This window comes from Homalodisca vitripennis, chromosome 3 (genome assembly GCF_021130785.1).
Source record: "Homalodisca vitripennis isolate AUS2020 chromosome 3, UT_GWSS_2.1, whole genome shotgun sequence".
In the NCBI taxonomy this organism is placed as follows: Eukaryota; Metazoa; Arthropoda; class Insecta; order Hemiptera; family Cicadellidae; genus Homalodisca; species Homalodisca vitripennis.
The window spans coordinates 79,947,169-79,964,629 of NC_060209.1; the positions used below are offsets into that span (position 1 = coordinate 79,947,169).

Sequence of the window (17,461 nt, forward strand, 5' to 3'; positions counted from 1 at the left end):
GAGGTCACTGCCCCGTAATCCTTCTCGAAGGACGGTTTTCAAGGACTATGTGTGGCTAAATTGAACAGGAATCCTCTTGTTTCATACCATCAATGATCCTTGGAGATTACGTAGAAGAGAGGACTTTATAGTCATATCGCCTCTGACAAAGACATTTTTATTTTATTTCGTTTCTTCCTTGGGATGATATTGTTCCTTTTTAAATGTATCTGGATCCGGATTATCTTAAGGTGATAAACATGAGAGAAACATCTTTAGTGTTTATAAATACCTAACACATTTAGCTCCGCGAGTAAAACATTTTTACAATCGAGTTGTTTTCTCCAACAAACATTTTAGTTTTGAACTTAAATTTTAGTGGGTGCCAAATAAGTGGGTTATTATTTGAAAATTTGGAGAGGTAACTATTTTTTATTTTAAAATATTTTTGTATTTCTGGCCATCTTTCTAGTTACCTCTGAATAGTTTTTAAAATGAACAAACAAATCTATGAACAGAACTGGATGTACGTCTAACATGATAGCACCGTAACACGTTTTATATCAGTGGTTCACTTATTTAAATCACAAATAAATGAAAGAATTTCATGTACATTGACCATCGAGGTTACCAGGTCATGCCGTTGGCATTAATATGAAGGTTATGAAATATATGATTACAGTTAAAAATCTCTGGCACATTTTGTTACTTTTGCACAACTGAAGGAGATTTCTGTTAAATTAAGAAAAGGAATTGGAACAATCCGTTTCGAGAAATGTTGTCAAGAGTGTACATGAAATAGGCTAAATTCTGTAACAGTCTACCTAATACTTATCAGTAAAGAGTGAAGAATATTTCTAAAATGTTACATGGTCCAATTATCTATCACCAAGGAATCGAATGTAGAAGTATACATAATCCACATCTGTGGTCACATGATTTGTAATTGCAGGCCAAGCAAATGGAAAATACAAGTATTTCAATATAGAAAAATTTAAACAGTTCTTGTTTACTTAAGTGAACTATTGGTGTTTTAAAAGTTTTCCCGTTTTGTAAATGGTCACTGGTTTAGGCCTACGTATTTTATCCACTCTAGAGTAATCCCACAGATCTTCAGAAAATATAAACTTACTAATTTGTAGAAACAAAGACCGTTACCTAAATTACATAACATTTTAAAATCCGAATCCGTAAATTTGATCTGAAATTCTAATTTTACTTATTAAAATTATAACAGTCTGCTTTGTTCGACAAAAACGGTGTTTCGTTTATGCCTTAGTGTATCTCACTTCGACGAAATATTCTTCTTTTGGAACAGAGCGTCATTTCTGTTTGGAGTGTTTTCTTTTGAGGATTAATCTTATTGGAATTGTAAAGAACCACTTGTTTCCGAATTTCATAACACATCTGACTACAAAAGAAGTACAAATTTAGATGACGTTTTTGTTTATTGTATTTATTTTAAGCATTTTCTTTTTTATTTAAATTTCGTTTGAAATAGGTTACACCTCTAATCTTAACTAACTAGACTGTAACAGATGGAAATAAGAGCTAATTCTTCAATTTAAGACCAACTCTGAAACACCATCACGAGTAGTGATTGTGAGGCTGCTTGCTAGCCAAGATTGCTCGGTCGTCTACAAGATATAACACTATAATCCTTCTTTACACGATAGCTGATAACTATACGAAGAAAGTCTTCTAGGAGAGAGCTGGCTCAGAGAGATCGTGGAATAAGTTTTCGACAAGTTACCGTATTTCATTCAGTTCCACTTCTGCAAGAGATTCATATTTGCTGTTTCTGAAATTACGTTTAACAAGCACTGGTCTAGGAGTCAACAAAGATTTTAAAGTTGCATCAAACACCTATTATCTTACTTTCTTCTGCATGAACAAATAACTTCTGCATATGGGTTACAGTAAATAGAGATGTGCACAACAGTAATCGCACAGTATGCAGATATTTTAACAGTCTGTATGTCCTTGTACCGGAATATCTCGTTAAAACAATTTGACTCCTAGTCCCAAAGGTGCCTTAAAAGGGGGTTTAAGGCGTAACATATCATTAACCAGATTGCATTTGGTTGAAGAACATATGCAATTAGAAAACAAGAGATTCTTTAAGTACTATCAGAAGGTACATCTTGTTTATATTTTTGCAAGCGGAAATTCGAAGTCGATGTTACTTTTGATTAAAATTATACGTAAAACAGAGAAGTTGCTTTTACAAGAGTTCCGCTAGATTTAAGAAATGTGCGCTTGACTTCATAACAAAAATTACAATTAGCCACAAGCTTTCGCGCGCCATGAAAGATTATGGCATATTATTCCTTACTTAACAAATAAAACATACGGGTAATACCATGGTGACAAATGTACTAATAAGAGATCACTGGCAAGAATGTTAGCTTTACCAACATTACAGGCTCGAGACAACATGCCTGGAAGGTAATTAATGTTCTATACGTAAATATTGAGCTTATTCCGACCTCCATCAAATGATTCTATGGTTTTTATCTTACTGATGTGTTTTTATTAAAAAGAAAATATAAAGTCTCTTGATCTAAATCGAGATGAAAATGTATTCCGACGAAAGACCTTTTTATTCATTATTATATAATTTGCAGTTACCTCTTTTACTATTCATCTGAGAAATTTACTTTTTCATATTCATGTAGAAACCAATCTTTTCTTCACTTATAACTGAATTGGGCTCAGCCCAAAGTTGCTGCTAAAACTACGTCAGGTCGTCATCTCTACCACCAAAGGATATTCGTTGTTGACAGTAGTACTCCAAATACTATTTCTTTCTTGACGTTTTCGAAGTCAATAGCTACTTCGGATTCGAATGGAAATGGACTGCAGTAAATGATTTTCTTGTTTTTACTATCTTAATGTAGCCTATTATATTTTAGATGAAAATAGCAGTTCATCATCATTAAACATAATTCCACTGAGATTAATATAATTTAGTATAAAATCCCTACCTTAAATCTCATTTTCCCTTATTAAATGAAATTGATTTGGCAGATACTTACTATCAGTTTGTGTTTAGTTGTATATTAACAGGCATTTTATAAAAGTTTGTCTCTTGATGGCGTTTAAACTCACACTCGAATAGAGAAGATTAAAAGTGTAGTGTCTTGTTGAAGCAAAGTGCCGGCGAGTGTTAGTGTTCCCCTCGAAGATCACTTTACCAACAATCGTATAGCAGTTGTAGAAAATCAATGATGTTTAAGCCCACTCAAACCAATTGTGAAGTTGTTGAGATGGAGTAATTATTTATCTGTCTACATGTATAGAAGATTAAGTAAATAACTAGAGTTTAAAGCTGTTACTACGTCAGTGTCCTGTAATTTTTGGTGTGGAGTGATGCAGTAACTAATCTCAGATCCTATAAAATATTTTGCTGGTTGAATTATGTTTGGGATACCATAAAAAGAACAAAAAAGATTAGTAGTTTATGATTTTCAGTCTTTTACAGCTTAACAAATACGAAATGAACCAACAGTTAGCCAAGTAGGCTACTAGTAAAAGATTGAAATAACATTTTCACCATTCGTAAGGCATTACCAGAAATGTATTAATATACATGAATTTGGTTATTTCTTTTAAAGTTTTCCTAAATAAAGTCTCCGATACACTCTTTCTTTTCCGATTCAAATCAATATTGTCTGTCAGCATTTCCAAAAATTCTTTTTAAGATTTCCGCACTTCTGAGAATTCACGATTTTTACAGGACATTCTATAGTAAAGTTACTAGTATTTTACCTACTACACATACTAGTACGAGATATGTCATTGTGAATCTAACGCACTCGCCAATAGCCCTCTCACTCATCCTCGCGGTAATTTTCGATCCCACTGCTTTGAGTATGACTTTTTTCCGTATATCAGTAAACGTTTAATCATTACATAATGTTGATAACGTACCTTCATCAGAGTCAAAAATTGCTCTTGAGCCACTGTCCACTTGGCATCGGCAATGTCGTCTTAAATTATCTCTAACATCATCGTGATGTTAAACGAGACCAGCGTGCTTTCTGTGACAAATTTGTGACACACGCACAACAGTCCCCGGTGCAGTATTCTTGTGTGAGGTTACTGATTCTAACGTAAACGTGCTGAACGTAACCTGCATGTCTGAGATCCAAGAAAAGCCGAGTCGATCCGATTATGCCGAATAAAAAACTGCTTTAGAACTAGGAACCTCTCTGTTCAAAAATATCAAAATAATAAAATGTTGCTAAAACCTTTACTTCATTTCTATGATTTAGAACGCATTAGATGTTAAATAAAAGTGATTCTGCATGAGCGTGTTTATTAAATATATTTTAATTTTTTATGTGTAAAAACTAAATTTGGCCAAAGTGACCCAAATGATTTCCAACTGTCCAGAATTTATCCCGTAGTGTGAAAATAGTTATATTTAATATCCGGAATGTAATATAGGAAAACTATGCCGTACTTTGGCTGTATCAAAAATAATCTAAATCATTGTTTAACAACACTTTCATATGTTTAAAATCATTATTTTGTTTTACTTTCATATGTTACAACTTTGCATTCTACAAGTATTATTTTATTGTACATGTTATTTATTACTTGAAACATATTTTTATACATATTGTTCTCTAGTTAATATCAGTGCATGGGCTCCATGATCGGCACGAGGTGATGGGATAGTTTGAGAGTCCAAACCGAAAAGATCTAATAACACCAATGGCCTTCCAATATAGTTGATTAAACGTAGGTATAAAATGCATTAACGACTATCGTAACGGATTAACTTTTCTTTTCAGATGAACATATTTTCTACTGACTTCAAGACCTCAAAAATCATTCAAGTTTTCAAATGAAAAGTACTTGAATGATCAGCAGTTACAGACCGATTTCAGTGTTGCTTGTTTTTAACAAAATATTTGGAATAGTTTCCTAACAGAGTGCTGGACATTGCTAAACTATTTATATTGCGATTAAAATTTGGATTACTGTCCTTGTTTTGGCTCTAGATCTTGGAAATGGTCTTGTATGTTGACAAATATAACTATGTGTTAACTAATGGAAGAAACGTTCATAAACAAATCAGGGACAACTTGAGAAGTAAATCTTACAGAACATAGATGCATTCGAGGAACTTCCGTTAGGCATGAATTTTTGAATCAATGAAATTCCAGGGAATATCAAAGAAATAGCAAGTAAGCAGCACTTATTCATGTTTATTAGCCTCTGGATTATTTCAATAATGTGACAAATTTAACTTACCTTAACAGTCCTTGCTTTTTCAGTTTTTATGTCTGAGACCGGTTTCGGTATGTAAGTGTCATCATCAGTCTAGTTTTAGAAAGATATAAATTATATATCTCCTGTACAGAATCATAATGAAATAGTTGAAATAGTTTTTAAATATGATACACACACAACAATATTACTGTATACTTCAATGATTAGACAACAATACATAACCTAACTCACTGGTGCCCTGTTGATAAAACAGAAAACTCGAAAACAAGGATTGTTAAGTTAAGTTAGCTTTTTGTCAAAAGCAACATTTGCAAACTCTATGAAGAGGTCTTCTAGTGTCATCAGCTTTTTATTTCTCTGATGAGTTCATAGCAGTCCAGTGTAGCCAATAAAATTATTTAATTGTCTCTTTGTTACCAAGGTATGTATGGATCAGTGAAACGTATTTTGGTTGAACTTTGACAATTCGTGCAGTGAATGGTGTGAATGGTCATTTTCCTAAATCTGAATTTTAGTAACAAATATTTGATTAATTTTCCGATTATTAGTGCATGCTATACAATTGGCACAGAATAAGTTTACTGCAACTAATAACTTAAAAAATGCAACACAAAAAAAGGAAAAGCAACGGGTCAAATTTTCTGGGAAATTTTCACCCCACATCAGAACAAATGTCCTCCTTATAACATAAATGTATTGGATTAAAAATTATTTTTATTGAAATAATAGTATTGTACATCCTCGACTGAAAAGACAGCTGAATTGTAATTAACAACAGCGCCATTATCAGAGAACCACTCGACTGTATTCATGTCCCTATTGAACCTGAGTAGGCTATTGCTTCCACAACCTGTTCAATAAGTTTATAGCCTCTCCGGCTTATCTCGAGTGTGTGACGTCACACGCAACATCGCGATAGTGAGAACAACAGGTCTAATAGGGCCTTTTATTCCGACATGACCCCGATCAGTATTTGTGCATTTGGTATCTATCAAGATTACAGGAAAGAGCTTGTGGCAGATAAAAATATGTATTTATGCACGTTATTTGGCAAACTCTCCGATAGATTCAGGACATTTGTCACGTGTGTGAAAATTTGTCCCACTCCTCCCACCATCTCTCAAAAAGCGAAGAAGAACATACCTCCTTTTGTCATCGCAAGAACACTTTTTGGGATACAAAAACTTAAGTACGGAATATTTGAAGAGTTTATTGGTAGTGGTTTCCTACCAAATACTTAATCCAGTCCCAAAAAATTGGCTCAACGACTGATCGGACAGTGAAAACAAAAACTATTACGTGGTATTAAAATGGTTCCATGATGCCTTTCAATAATTTGAAAATTACATGACCAGTTCATACAATGGTAAGGCATATTTTTACAGTTTTTCTAAATTGTTTGTGTTACGTGGCTATGGGGTTAAACACTAAACAGGTTCGAATGTTGGGTCCCCGTTTCACCCTCTGCTTATGGAAGTGTCTGAACCAAGAACGTAGCCAGGAAAACCCATTTGGGGGGGGGGGGGAGGTCCAGACAATTGATATTTTCCCGTAGTGGACAGAGAGTAAGGTTCCATTTTTTCCTTAGACATTACTTGACCCGTTTCTTTGTTGAGAACGATCTTTCAGCAGTAGCCTACATATCGGTAATACTGAATTATTGAAATAATAATAATCGATTACTAAAAATGTAATTGAAAAAAAAAATAAAAATCGGGGGTTCCGGACCCCTTGGACTCCCTTGCTGACTACGTCCTTGGTCTGAACTATAGCAAAACTCAATATTCGCATTGAGTCTACATCCCTCACCATAGCTATAAACACGGCATTATTTATCTGCACCAACCATTATATGTCAAAATGTGTACCTTCAAAGCATTTTCACTCTTGGTAATGTACATAAAAGTAATTGGTGTTAGATGTTTATTAGGAGCCAGCTACGCATACAGAAGAATTAAGACGCTCCAAAATGGTTAGGGGAAATAATCCAATTGTCTCTTCAGTGTAATTTTAACATAGTAATATTCTCTATTATATCTATTCACATTCCATATACTTCCACTTTTAAACATACAAATAAAAACAATTGTTCCAAACTACTAGTAAAGTTAAACCTAAGACTGGAACCCTTTCTAAATGGTTTCTGTCAGTTCAACGGTAGATGCAAAACGGCTAAATGGGCACAGTGCAGTGAGCATTAGTTACATTTAATTTGTTTATTGTGTTAATAAAACAAACAAATACAATTAATTGAACTAGTTGACAAGATACTCCTGACTATCTACATACACAAAGGTCTAGAGGTCACATACAAATTTTGTGCTGTATACTGTATGTGCACGTACAGAAGACAAAGCAAGCAAACAGAATATAAGAATATGAATTCCTTACAAATTTAAATAAACCTTACAATGGAGTATAGAAGGGCCCAACAGAACGTACAAAAGTAATCCCTTCAAGTCCAACAAAGTAACTTCACCACGTGTGTTACTCTGTCACATTATAAAATGTTATATGATCGTACTCAGTTTGTATAGCCTACATATTATTGTTTATTCGGAGATCTCCTCGTTGCTGTCATGGTTACCTATGAGACCTATGTAAAAGTCCTAGAATTTTATTTTACAGTTAATTTTCACCTTTTGACTCCAAATTCAATAGAGTTCTCTTTTGAACAAAGAGGAACCTATGTACTCTTAGTGTTTTCATGTCTCTGGATTCCTTCCACAGAGTTATCGTACAGATAGACAGTGGACTGACAGTAACAAGATTTTTAAAAGGTCCTGTCGGGCTCTAAACATATATTTCGGTTTGTCAAACACCTGAAACTTCTTGAGAATTTAATTTGTATATTACATAAACTACATTTTTAAATTGTTTCCTTGTTGCGTTCATTTAATTAAAAAAATTAAATAAGCTTAAACGTCCAATGTTTTTCATTTCAGCTGTTTAAAAATGGTGAAAATCATATATAAACTTGTTTATTTTCCGAAACAGTTGAATGACAGTTAGCCAGATATCTAAAAAAAAAAAAAAAAAAAAAAAACTGAATTAGCTTACTCATTTTTTTACTCAAAATCAGTAAATATAGTCCGTAGGAGATTTTTCTAATGTTGGGGAGAACCTAAATCTCAATTATCCTAGATTCTGTAATTTCATTACAATTTCCTCAGGATTCGTTTTCACACCTCAAATTTAAAAGAAGCCTAATTTGTTTTACAAAACAAATCAGTACTCATCTCCCTCGGAGACGACACTAAAACTATCATTGAAGTGATGATGAAGCAAGATTGACATGGACATTTATTCTGAATGTTTTTTACCCAATGCGATTGTGTAACACTTGTTATTGAGTACTAACTGAATTACGAGATCGGATTTGGATGTTTGCAGCAAGGTGTGTGTTATTGATTGCTGATTGCTCCCTATCTTATCGCTCTCTGATAACAACTGAGGCGCAAAATCATATTACATTTTGAATTCTGTATCCCACACAGCGTACTATGTCGCTCTTCGAATGGTGCGTTATATCGTGACGAAAAACGATAAATTAAAGGAAATTTCCACTAGTTTATGACGCTTAGGGGGGAAATCTATTGGTATCGTACAGTTAATAATGTAATTATTACGGTAAACCACATCATATGGGCAATTTTTTTCGTAAACGGAAAGTATACTAGGGACGTTAGCAATGGGATTATTTCCCAGGTACAGGTTGAAGAGGGGATTAACATCTCTGTCGCCTCTCTGGAGTTTGGAGTATTATTTATGTACACACCATAGAGGATATTATTATTGATTAAACTTTATTGGTGTCTCTACAAGGAGTTCGGCAACAATTTATCAATTTCACTTGACAATTGGCGTTAGCAATTTTGTATTTCCTTTTATAATTTCTATTGAAAATCCTAAATAATAATAGTGAAAAGAGTTTAGGATATTTTCATGACGATTGTGGCATGTCAAAACGAAACAAATCAAAATCGCATTTCTTGCCACAAAATATATAACTGAACATACAGCAGTAAATATGTTATATTAGAATGATGGCAGGATATTTCTTGTAGTTAACATGAAATAATATAATACAAAATAATAAAAAGTCTTATATCGCAAAAGAATAAATCCATATATTGAAATTAAGAGAGGTAATTAAAATTTAAAAAACTGCATTTATTACCAGTTTTTAATTTGCTACCTAACTACTACATAATTGAGAAAAAAAGGGGAAAGAGTTCTCAATGGCTTGTGCTTAGACTCGAGTTGATAGTTTCAGGTTTTTTTTTTTTTTTTTTTTTTTTTTTTATCTTGAGCAGTGTGTGAACTAATTTTAATTGAAAGAAGTAAACTGAAGTAGAATAAATTATCGATATAATTTAAGTAATTCTGTTAATTAGTAATATTTTAAGGAAAATAAAGAAAACAAAGTAATGAGTGAAAAATAACAAAAGTAGGACAGTTACTTAGTGAAAATGAATGTTCTTTCTTTATTTTGGAGACACAGGCAAAGATCTGGAGCCAAAAATGATAATTGATAATCAACTCAAACATTGAAAATTGTCTCTGTTGATAGCCTAATCAGAATTAGGGCCTTTGTACGACGAATTGCTTTTCTTCCGGTAGCGAGTGACACAACCAAAGATCATTAAAACTGCACTCCGGTATTGGTCCATTTCATGCTACCCAGGTCATGTGCCCGGTACGAAGCTTAAAGCTGGACATTCTTAAAGTGATCTCTAAAAGATATATCATAATGATCAAAACAAAAGAATCTTTATGATCTTGATGAATTATTTCAATAAATCCACGCAGTAATCCTAAACCTTACGAGGGGTCACGTACGGATTTTTTTAGTTTACGTTTATGTTTGGAAACATTACCAATCACTATATACAAGGTGTCCCACAAGTAACCTGGAAAACTTCTCAGGTGGTTTCTGTTTCAATCACAATACAGGAACAAAGAGCACATAGAAAATCAAACATCGCAAATGAAATTCCGTACAGTCTCTGATCCAGATTCAGGAACTCTCATATGATCTGCTACCCTGTAATTTGCGACACAACAAACCAAATTCCCCTTTACTTAGTCAATAACCCTTACTATCCCTTCCATATAGGTAGGGCATTGTGTTTCAGTAGTAGACAATGAAATAGTCATCTATCGATTCATTTTGAAAAAAGAAATTGTTTGAAATACTATAAGAAAACCATGTTTAATTTTCCAACTCCTAAGGGCATTCAACCAGTGTTGGACGATGAGAAAACACTGAGAATATACGTTTTACGAGATAATAAAATACGAGAGAATATACGTTTTCGGTGGAAATAAAAGACACGAATCTTTTAAAATTACCTGTAGAATCCGTTGAAAATATAAATTTTGCAATTTTAATGCTAATCTGCTCCTCTTCCAATGAATAAACATATCGAAGCAACACATTTTTGGAAATACAATTTTTAAACTACCCTCTCTACAACTCTAACTTTCACAAAATTGAATCAGGGCCAACTCAGAATAGGTTTTCTGGGTTCTGTTCTATACGTAACATACAACGGTAGTTCTCAATAAGCAAAATGACAAACATAGAAACATTTTCAGGTGACATAGCCATTTTAACATAACAATATTGCAACTGCTTCACATAGTCTGTAAGCGAGTCTAAATTTGACCTCAGATTGGCTGGAATTTCGGTACATAAAAGTAAATAAAAGCAAACATTTACACTAAACTAACTACCTTTATTCACAATGTTATCATTCTTTAGATGAAAATATAAAAGACCTGGAAAGTACCTAGACTAAAGAGTTACGTGGTGATTCCATTTTGTAATGAACGCTTGAATATAAATTTGGTTAAAATAAATATTAAACTTAATAAGAAAGCTATGAAAAGTATACTGGCTTCCTTGCAAACTATTAAAATTTTGGATAGAAAAAAATATTTTAACGCTTAACGTTATTAGTTTGTAAGGTGAACCTTATACGATTTCGTGCTATGATTCAAAACTGAGGAACTGCCAATAATTCCAATATAGTTTCTGGATCGATGAGATAATCGTATTCTAACCAAAACACCAAAGGTCTAACTAAAATACTTGTATTTGTGTGTTGTTATTCCTATTTAAAATAATTAGTAATACTTTCTTTTTTAAAGTCTGGAAATGCTTATCATATGTAGTTCCTGATTGAAGTTTATTCATAATATACTGTTACGAAAACAATAAATTGGCTTGAAATTAAGTTTAACAAAATGGATACCTCAGAGGTTAGCCCTTCATCCGTAAATAAAGGTTTATTTATAAGTGTGATGACCATAGTTATTGTGTTACTGCGAAATTTCAAGAAATGCCCAGAACAACTTTTTCATGTGTAAATGAAGACGATGACCAAAACCAAACGGGTTGGCAACTGGTGCAAACTAGAAATAAGCGACAAATTTGCCTTCATGTAGAATCTTGTGAAGGATCTGATACAAGACAAGTTATCAACTTACACAATAACTTTGAAGTACTAAATAGTACGAAACAAGCTGCATATGTTAAAATATAAATTTCCAACAGGAAGAACATAGTAACTATACGGAAGTAAGACCTCATTCCATATTTGTCCACAACATATCTAATATAAAGGATGTGATTGTACGCATTGAAAAAGTAATAAACAGTAACTCTCGTTCATACAAATGTACAGTATTAACAGAGACAAGGTAAAACTTAACACGGTGGTTATTGATGCAGACCGTGTTCTCGTTAAGCACTTAACTGAGCTTAAGGTGAGGTTTCATACGTAGCAAATCAAGAAAGACAGGGCTTACAGTGGTGTTCTTAAAACCATGCACTTCTCTACTGAACCACACAGAATAGAAACAGCTATAGAAGCTTATAGTCATAATGTTAGAAATATATCGAATAAGAAGTGCAAGATCAAGGATCTTATATCTATACATTTATCGATTTAGAGATAATACCTTGATAATACTAGTAGTAACAAATTTACAAATGCACACCCCAAATGTGTACTATGTGGTGGTAAGCACCTAGTAAATTACAACAGATGCTCTGTATATATATGATCATAAAAAACTCCCACCCCTAAAACCAAGTACTAAGGAAGCACCTACTCCATCACCAGAAAGTGGTAAGGCTGATAAATTTATCCATGGCCTAAATCCATCTCTATGTAGATGTGAACTTCAACAGGTTCATGTGTCTACTGCAATACCTGCATAATCCCTGTTTTATTCTAGGTTAACATCGAGTTGATCTATGTTTGAAGAACATCTCAATTTCAATCAAATATTCAACGGGTTTTTGAACAAACTTGAAATGCTCATGTTCCCAACAAGTTCAACAAATACGTGCCTTGCCTTAACTAACCCATTAAAAACCGTCATCGCAAACTTAAAATGAATCATTTTTATACGATTGATTTCTGGAATTGCAATATATGACTTTGCCATAATAGTCAAGTTATTAAGATTTTTATTATTTTTAAATACCGTTAACTACGATGTTTCTTCTCTCTTTTATACTCATAGATTTAACATTTTAGAAAAATGGTTTGAGGTTCTCTAGGTTCTCGATTTCTGGTGGGAAGCGATTACACTGCTAAACATGTAATGTGGGGTTCTAGGTTAGTAAAACTTAGGAGATGAAGAAGTTTCCTCAAATGTATCGATAAAAAATAATCTTAATTATTTGTCAACTAAACGTCCAACAGATTTAAACAAAATATCAGATATTCTTGATTTCTTTGCGATCAGAGCAATTTCTCAAAACTATATGGCTGTCATCTCATCCCTTAACCTTTAATCAGATCACTCGCTCTTGATATTGACCATCAGTTCAAATATTATGTTAAAGCCTCCTACTACAATGGCAAACAAAAGTAGTAGTAACTGAGACTAATATCGGTGAATGATATTCTAAGGTTGAACATTTCCTCTAACAACATAGACAATACCATTGTAATGTTTACTTCTACTCTACAGTATTTTACCTATAAATCAACTCCTAAGCGCAAAATGAAACTACTGGTATAGTTATAGTTAGTACATCAAACAAAATAATGCAGAGAAACGTCGCTTGCGAAGAAAAAAATCAAAGAATAATATTGCTAAATAAATTTTAATATAGCTTTAACACAATTGAAAAGGGTGTTAAAATAGATAAATAGTGTATGGTTTTAGGAATTCACTATTCGTTGGGGAAAGTGGCCAAAAGGAAGAAACAGCCTCAAACTACAATCACTTATATTTTTAAGCCTGACGATACTTGGGCGAAAAGCGAGATAGAAAAAGCAGAGTTGGTTACTAACCATTTTTAACGTGTTCAACGTACCCTAACCCTGTAGACAACAACTATGATAAAAGCCCTGCAATAAAGGTTGTCTAGAATTGCTTAACCAGCTTGCAATGCCAATAAGATCTTTCATACTTTTGGAATTGAAGGAATACAAGAACAATAAGAGAGCTGAATACTAAAAAATCTCTGGTTGTAACCTCAACAAGGGAAAGTTTTTACAAGAGCTCCCCAGAAAAGTAATTATCTTCCCAACTTTGTACTCGTATATTGTTTGATGCCACTTCACTACATTCCATCTCAATGAAGGTAGCAGAAAAGTTGTTATTCTGAGAACTGGCAAACCACCACATCAGGTTTCTTCATACTGACCGACAAGCCTTCTATCAAATCCTTCTATGCTTTTTTAAAAGAAAATTGTTCTGCAGCGTATTTTTATGTTAGCCAGGTATTCGACAAAGTCAGGCATGATAGCCTTTTATTTAAGATAACATCACTTTCTACCTCGTACTTTCAACAATGGTAGCCTATTAAATCATATCTCTGAAATATATTTCAGAATAAAATTTCAAAACTATTATTAGGTCGGAAAAAGATTTAACCCACATGAGAACGTATTGGATTTTTTTTTGTACATAATCTTCACAGCAGATAGATAAACCATAATGAATCAAGAGACGTTAACTGCAGACATTGTAGATGACACTCCAGTCATGGCTCCTCGTCGTAATTCATTTATGGGGCACAAATCTTGCAAGGTGTTTTTAGTTCAATATCTGAGAGGCTAAAACCTTGTAGAGTAAAAGTAAAGGAAAATAAATCTGTGCATCTTACATTTACTATTAACGTGGAAAATTGTTCACGGTTTTAACAACACTCAGCTAACTCAACCAAATTATGTTAAATATTTGGGAATCTACCTTGATAAACATGGCAAACCCATAATTGGAACAAACGACTGCAGCTAAATTCATAATTTTTGAAAATATATACGCTCTTTCAAACAAGATCACTTTCAAAAAATAAAACATAACTGTACAAAGTTGTTTTGAAACCCATCTGGACATATAGGATTCAACAGTGGGCCACTCCGTCTTTATAAAATCTGAAAACAATTCAGCGTTTTCAATTCAAAGTGCTGAGATAATTGCAAGCTCTATGGTCCATTACATATGCAGTGATTCACAGAGACACTAGAATTGCATATTTACAAGAGGAGATCTCAAAGTTTAGATTATGCTACCTAACTAAAGAACATCAAAATCATCTTGCTTTGAATTTATTGGACAATAGTGAGGAGCACATGTATAGACTTAAAAGGAACAACTTCCTTGATGTGATCGCATTAAAGTTCTTCGTGTTGGTTAAGGTCTTTGGACGCTAAACAACCGTTGTTTGTGTAATGTATCATATTTACTTAATGTTCATTTTTTATTGAATATATTGTAAATAATAAATAGAATTTATAAAACAATAACCCTAACACGCAGAAAATGTAATAAGAATATTGAACTAAAACATTACAGTAGATTAACCAGCAAAAGTAAGTACAGTTACTGTTCATCTACTTTTACTCTATGTATTTGCACTCCAGCTGATTTATGTTTTTTTTTTTTTTTTTTTTTCAGAACTAGATCATATGGAATTTATTGTTGGTTAATCTATGACGTGTATATGGTCTGTTTGTTTATTGATTGAAGATAGTAGAATGCAGAAATTTGCAAATCAATACCGGTTGTTTTTGTAGATAGTTTGGTAATAAATTGAATTTTTTATAACAGTGGCGTTGAACAGTAATTTTGCAAATCATTTGTTTTTATTTAAACCTCAAAATATAGAATAACTCTGTTTGATTTTGAAATTTATTATGAACATGAAGACAAGACATGGTGTGTTTTTGGAGTATGATGGTTCATCTGCAACTCCAAATTTTGTATTGTCTAAAGAGGTAATCTACTTTTCGTTTTGTTGACTCATAGGCTAACACTCAATGTCATTTTGTTCCATAGTGTGAAGATCATTACTGAGACAACTTTTAGCAACCTATTAAATTAACAAACTCTGCCATTTAGTAGCAAAGTATGTAAGGTAGGTTTATGATACTGGAACATCTATTTCGCTATAAAAAAATTTAAAAGGTGACAATGCGAGAGCGGCAGTATAATAAGCGTCCAACACTTGAGTGATCGATAATATGAAATCATCAATTAGAATGATTTAAATGCTGTCAGACATGTTTGTTTACCCTGTTAAATAATTGTAACTGCCCAAACGTAGGGGTAGGGTACGATAAGCAGACCTGGGTTTTTATATCGAAATTGGCAAACGATATTATTTAATCATAATCAATCGATACTGATTAATTATTTTGAGCAATTTACTTAAATAATCTATATCAACAGCTGTAAATACTTTCATATAATACACATTATAAGGTAATATTTCAATTTTACATAAGTAACATTTGATTATTAATAATGGCAGTCAGTTTTAGAAAACTACACAACATTGCTTTGAAAGATAATAGATAAGACTTGTTTTTCGTGGCTTCAACATGTTGGACTCGTACCGAAAAAACCCATTATGTAAAATTTGTGGGAAAGAAACAACTGTAACTGTGAGAGGAGCAAATATGGTCGTCTTCAGTTTTCCTAATTTCGGTTATGATAATTTGTTTGATCACTGTCTATATATATAAAAGAAACACGTGTTTAGTTATACACTATTTATAACTCCAAGAACGGCTAAACCGATTTGGCTGAAAATTGGTAGGGAGATAGCTAAGGACTGGGAGAAGGACATAGGATACTTTTTATCCCGTTTCCCGATTCAGGATTCCGCCCCAACTGTCTCTAAAAGTTACGGAAATACTCGTAAGAAATGCATTGCAGCAAACATAATGTTAATTAAGTGAAAGAGCCTGTATATTCAAATTTAATCAGCTGTTCTTTGTAAAAATATATAATGCGACAAACAAATATATGTTTATATAATTTAATTACGATTTTAAATTTCTTTATAGTTTGAAAGCATAAAGTAAACTCTATGAGAATCAGCAAAATTTTGTTTTCAACTGTTTCTGCAATCACTGTTAAGCATAGACTTTACTATCCAGATAATACAATTCAAATCTTACGTAAAAATTCACCTTTAACTGCATATTTTTCTAATATAAACCATGTCTCGTGCTTGATCAGAAGAGCAATGCAGATATCAAAATTATTACTATCTTACGTTGGCTATCAAAATATAAAAAAAAAAAAGAATGTTTAAAAAACCTACCTTAGTTGTTTTTTTTTTTTTTTTTTTTTTTTTTTTTTTTTTTTTTTTTTTTTTTGACAGAAGTATGGTTCTCAGAACTCCGTGCTTCTAACATATTCTCTCGATCGAGACAACAAAGCAAGCTCAGTAATGGCATCGGATATATGAGTATAAATAATTTGATCCAGAAGTGATACACAAACGCGCAAAGCCTAAAATAAAAACCATACGCAATTTCGTTTAACATCTGGAGCTCATAATCATAGACTGTAATAATATGTACCTAATATACGCCTATTTTCGTTTTTCAAAAATTACATTGAGCGCCATCATTTATTACATTGTATGTGCGCTAATGAATTCGACTTTTGACTTCCCGTCCACGCTGGTATATTTGTATACTAATTATAGTTTCAATTGTATACAAAAAATCATAGAATATTGGATAAAAATTCCAGTTATTTCACAAGTGCATATTGATACTGTTTTAAAATTTAAATCTTAAATAGTTCATGAGCTTGGAGTATCTTTCAGTGACTATTTATCTCAGAAGGGTAATAATAAGGTTCAAGGAAGAAAATATGCCTCCTATATGTCCCAATTATATCTGCAGGAAATCGCAGTGCGAAGCCGTGGGTAAACTGGGTATCTGGTTATAATTGGTATTTTATTAAA

At 32.8% G+C, this 17,461-nt stretch overlaps 1 protein-coding gene across 4 annotated transcripts in view; it reads left to right on the forward strand.

Annotated features, from left to right (window-relative positions):
* Nucleotides 1-15,192: 15,192 nt before the first annotated feature.
* LOC124357100 (quinone oxidoreductase-like protein 1) overlaps nucleotides 15,193-17,461 on the forward strand; it is a 63,230-nt gene continuing 60,961 nt past the window's right edge. For all 4 annotated transcript variants that reach the window (XM_046808542.1, XM_046808543.1, XM_046808544.1 and 1 more), the window contains exon 1: nucleotides 15,193-15,473. In XM_046808542.1, the coding sequence (XP_046664498.1) occupies nucleotides 15,393-15,473 (81 nt within the window). In that variant the 5' untranslated portion in view covers nucleotides 15,193-15,392. The remainder of the gene's footprint in view (nucleotides 15,474-17,461) is intronic.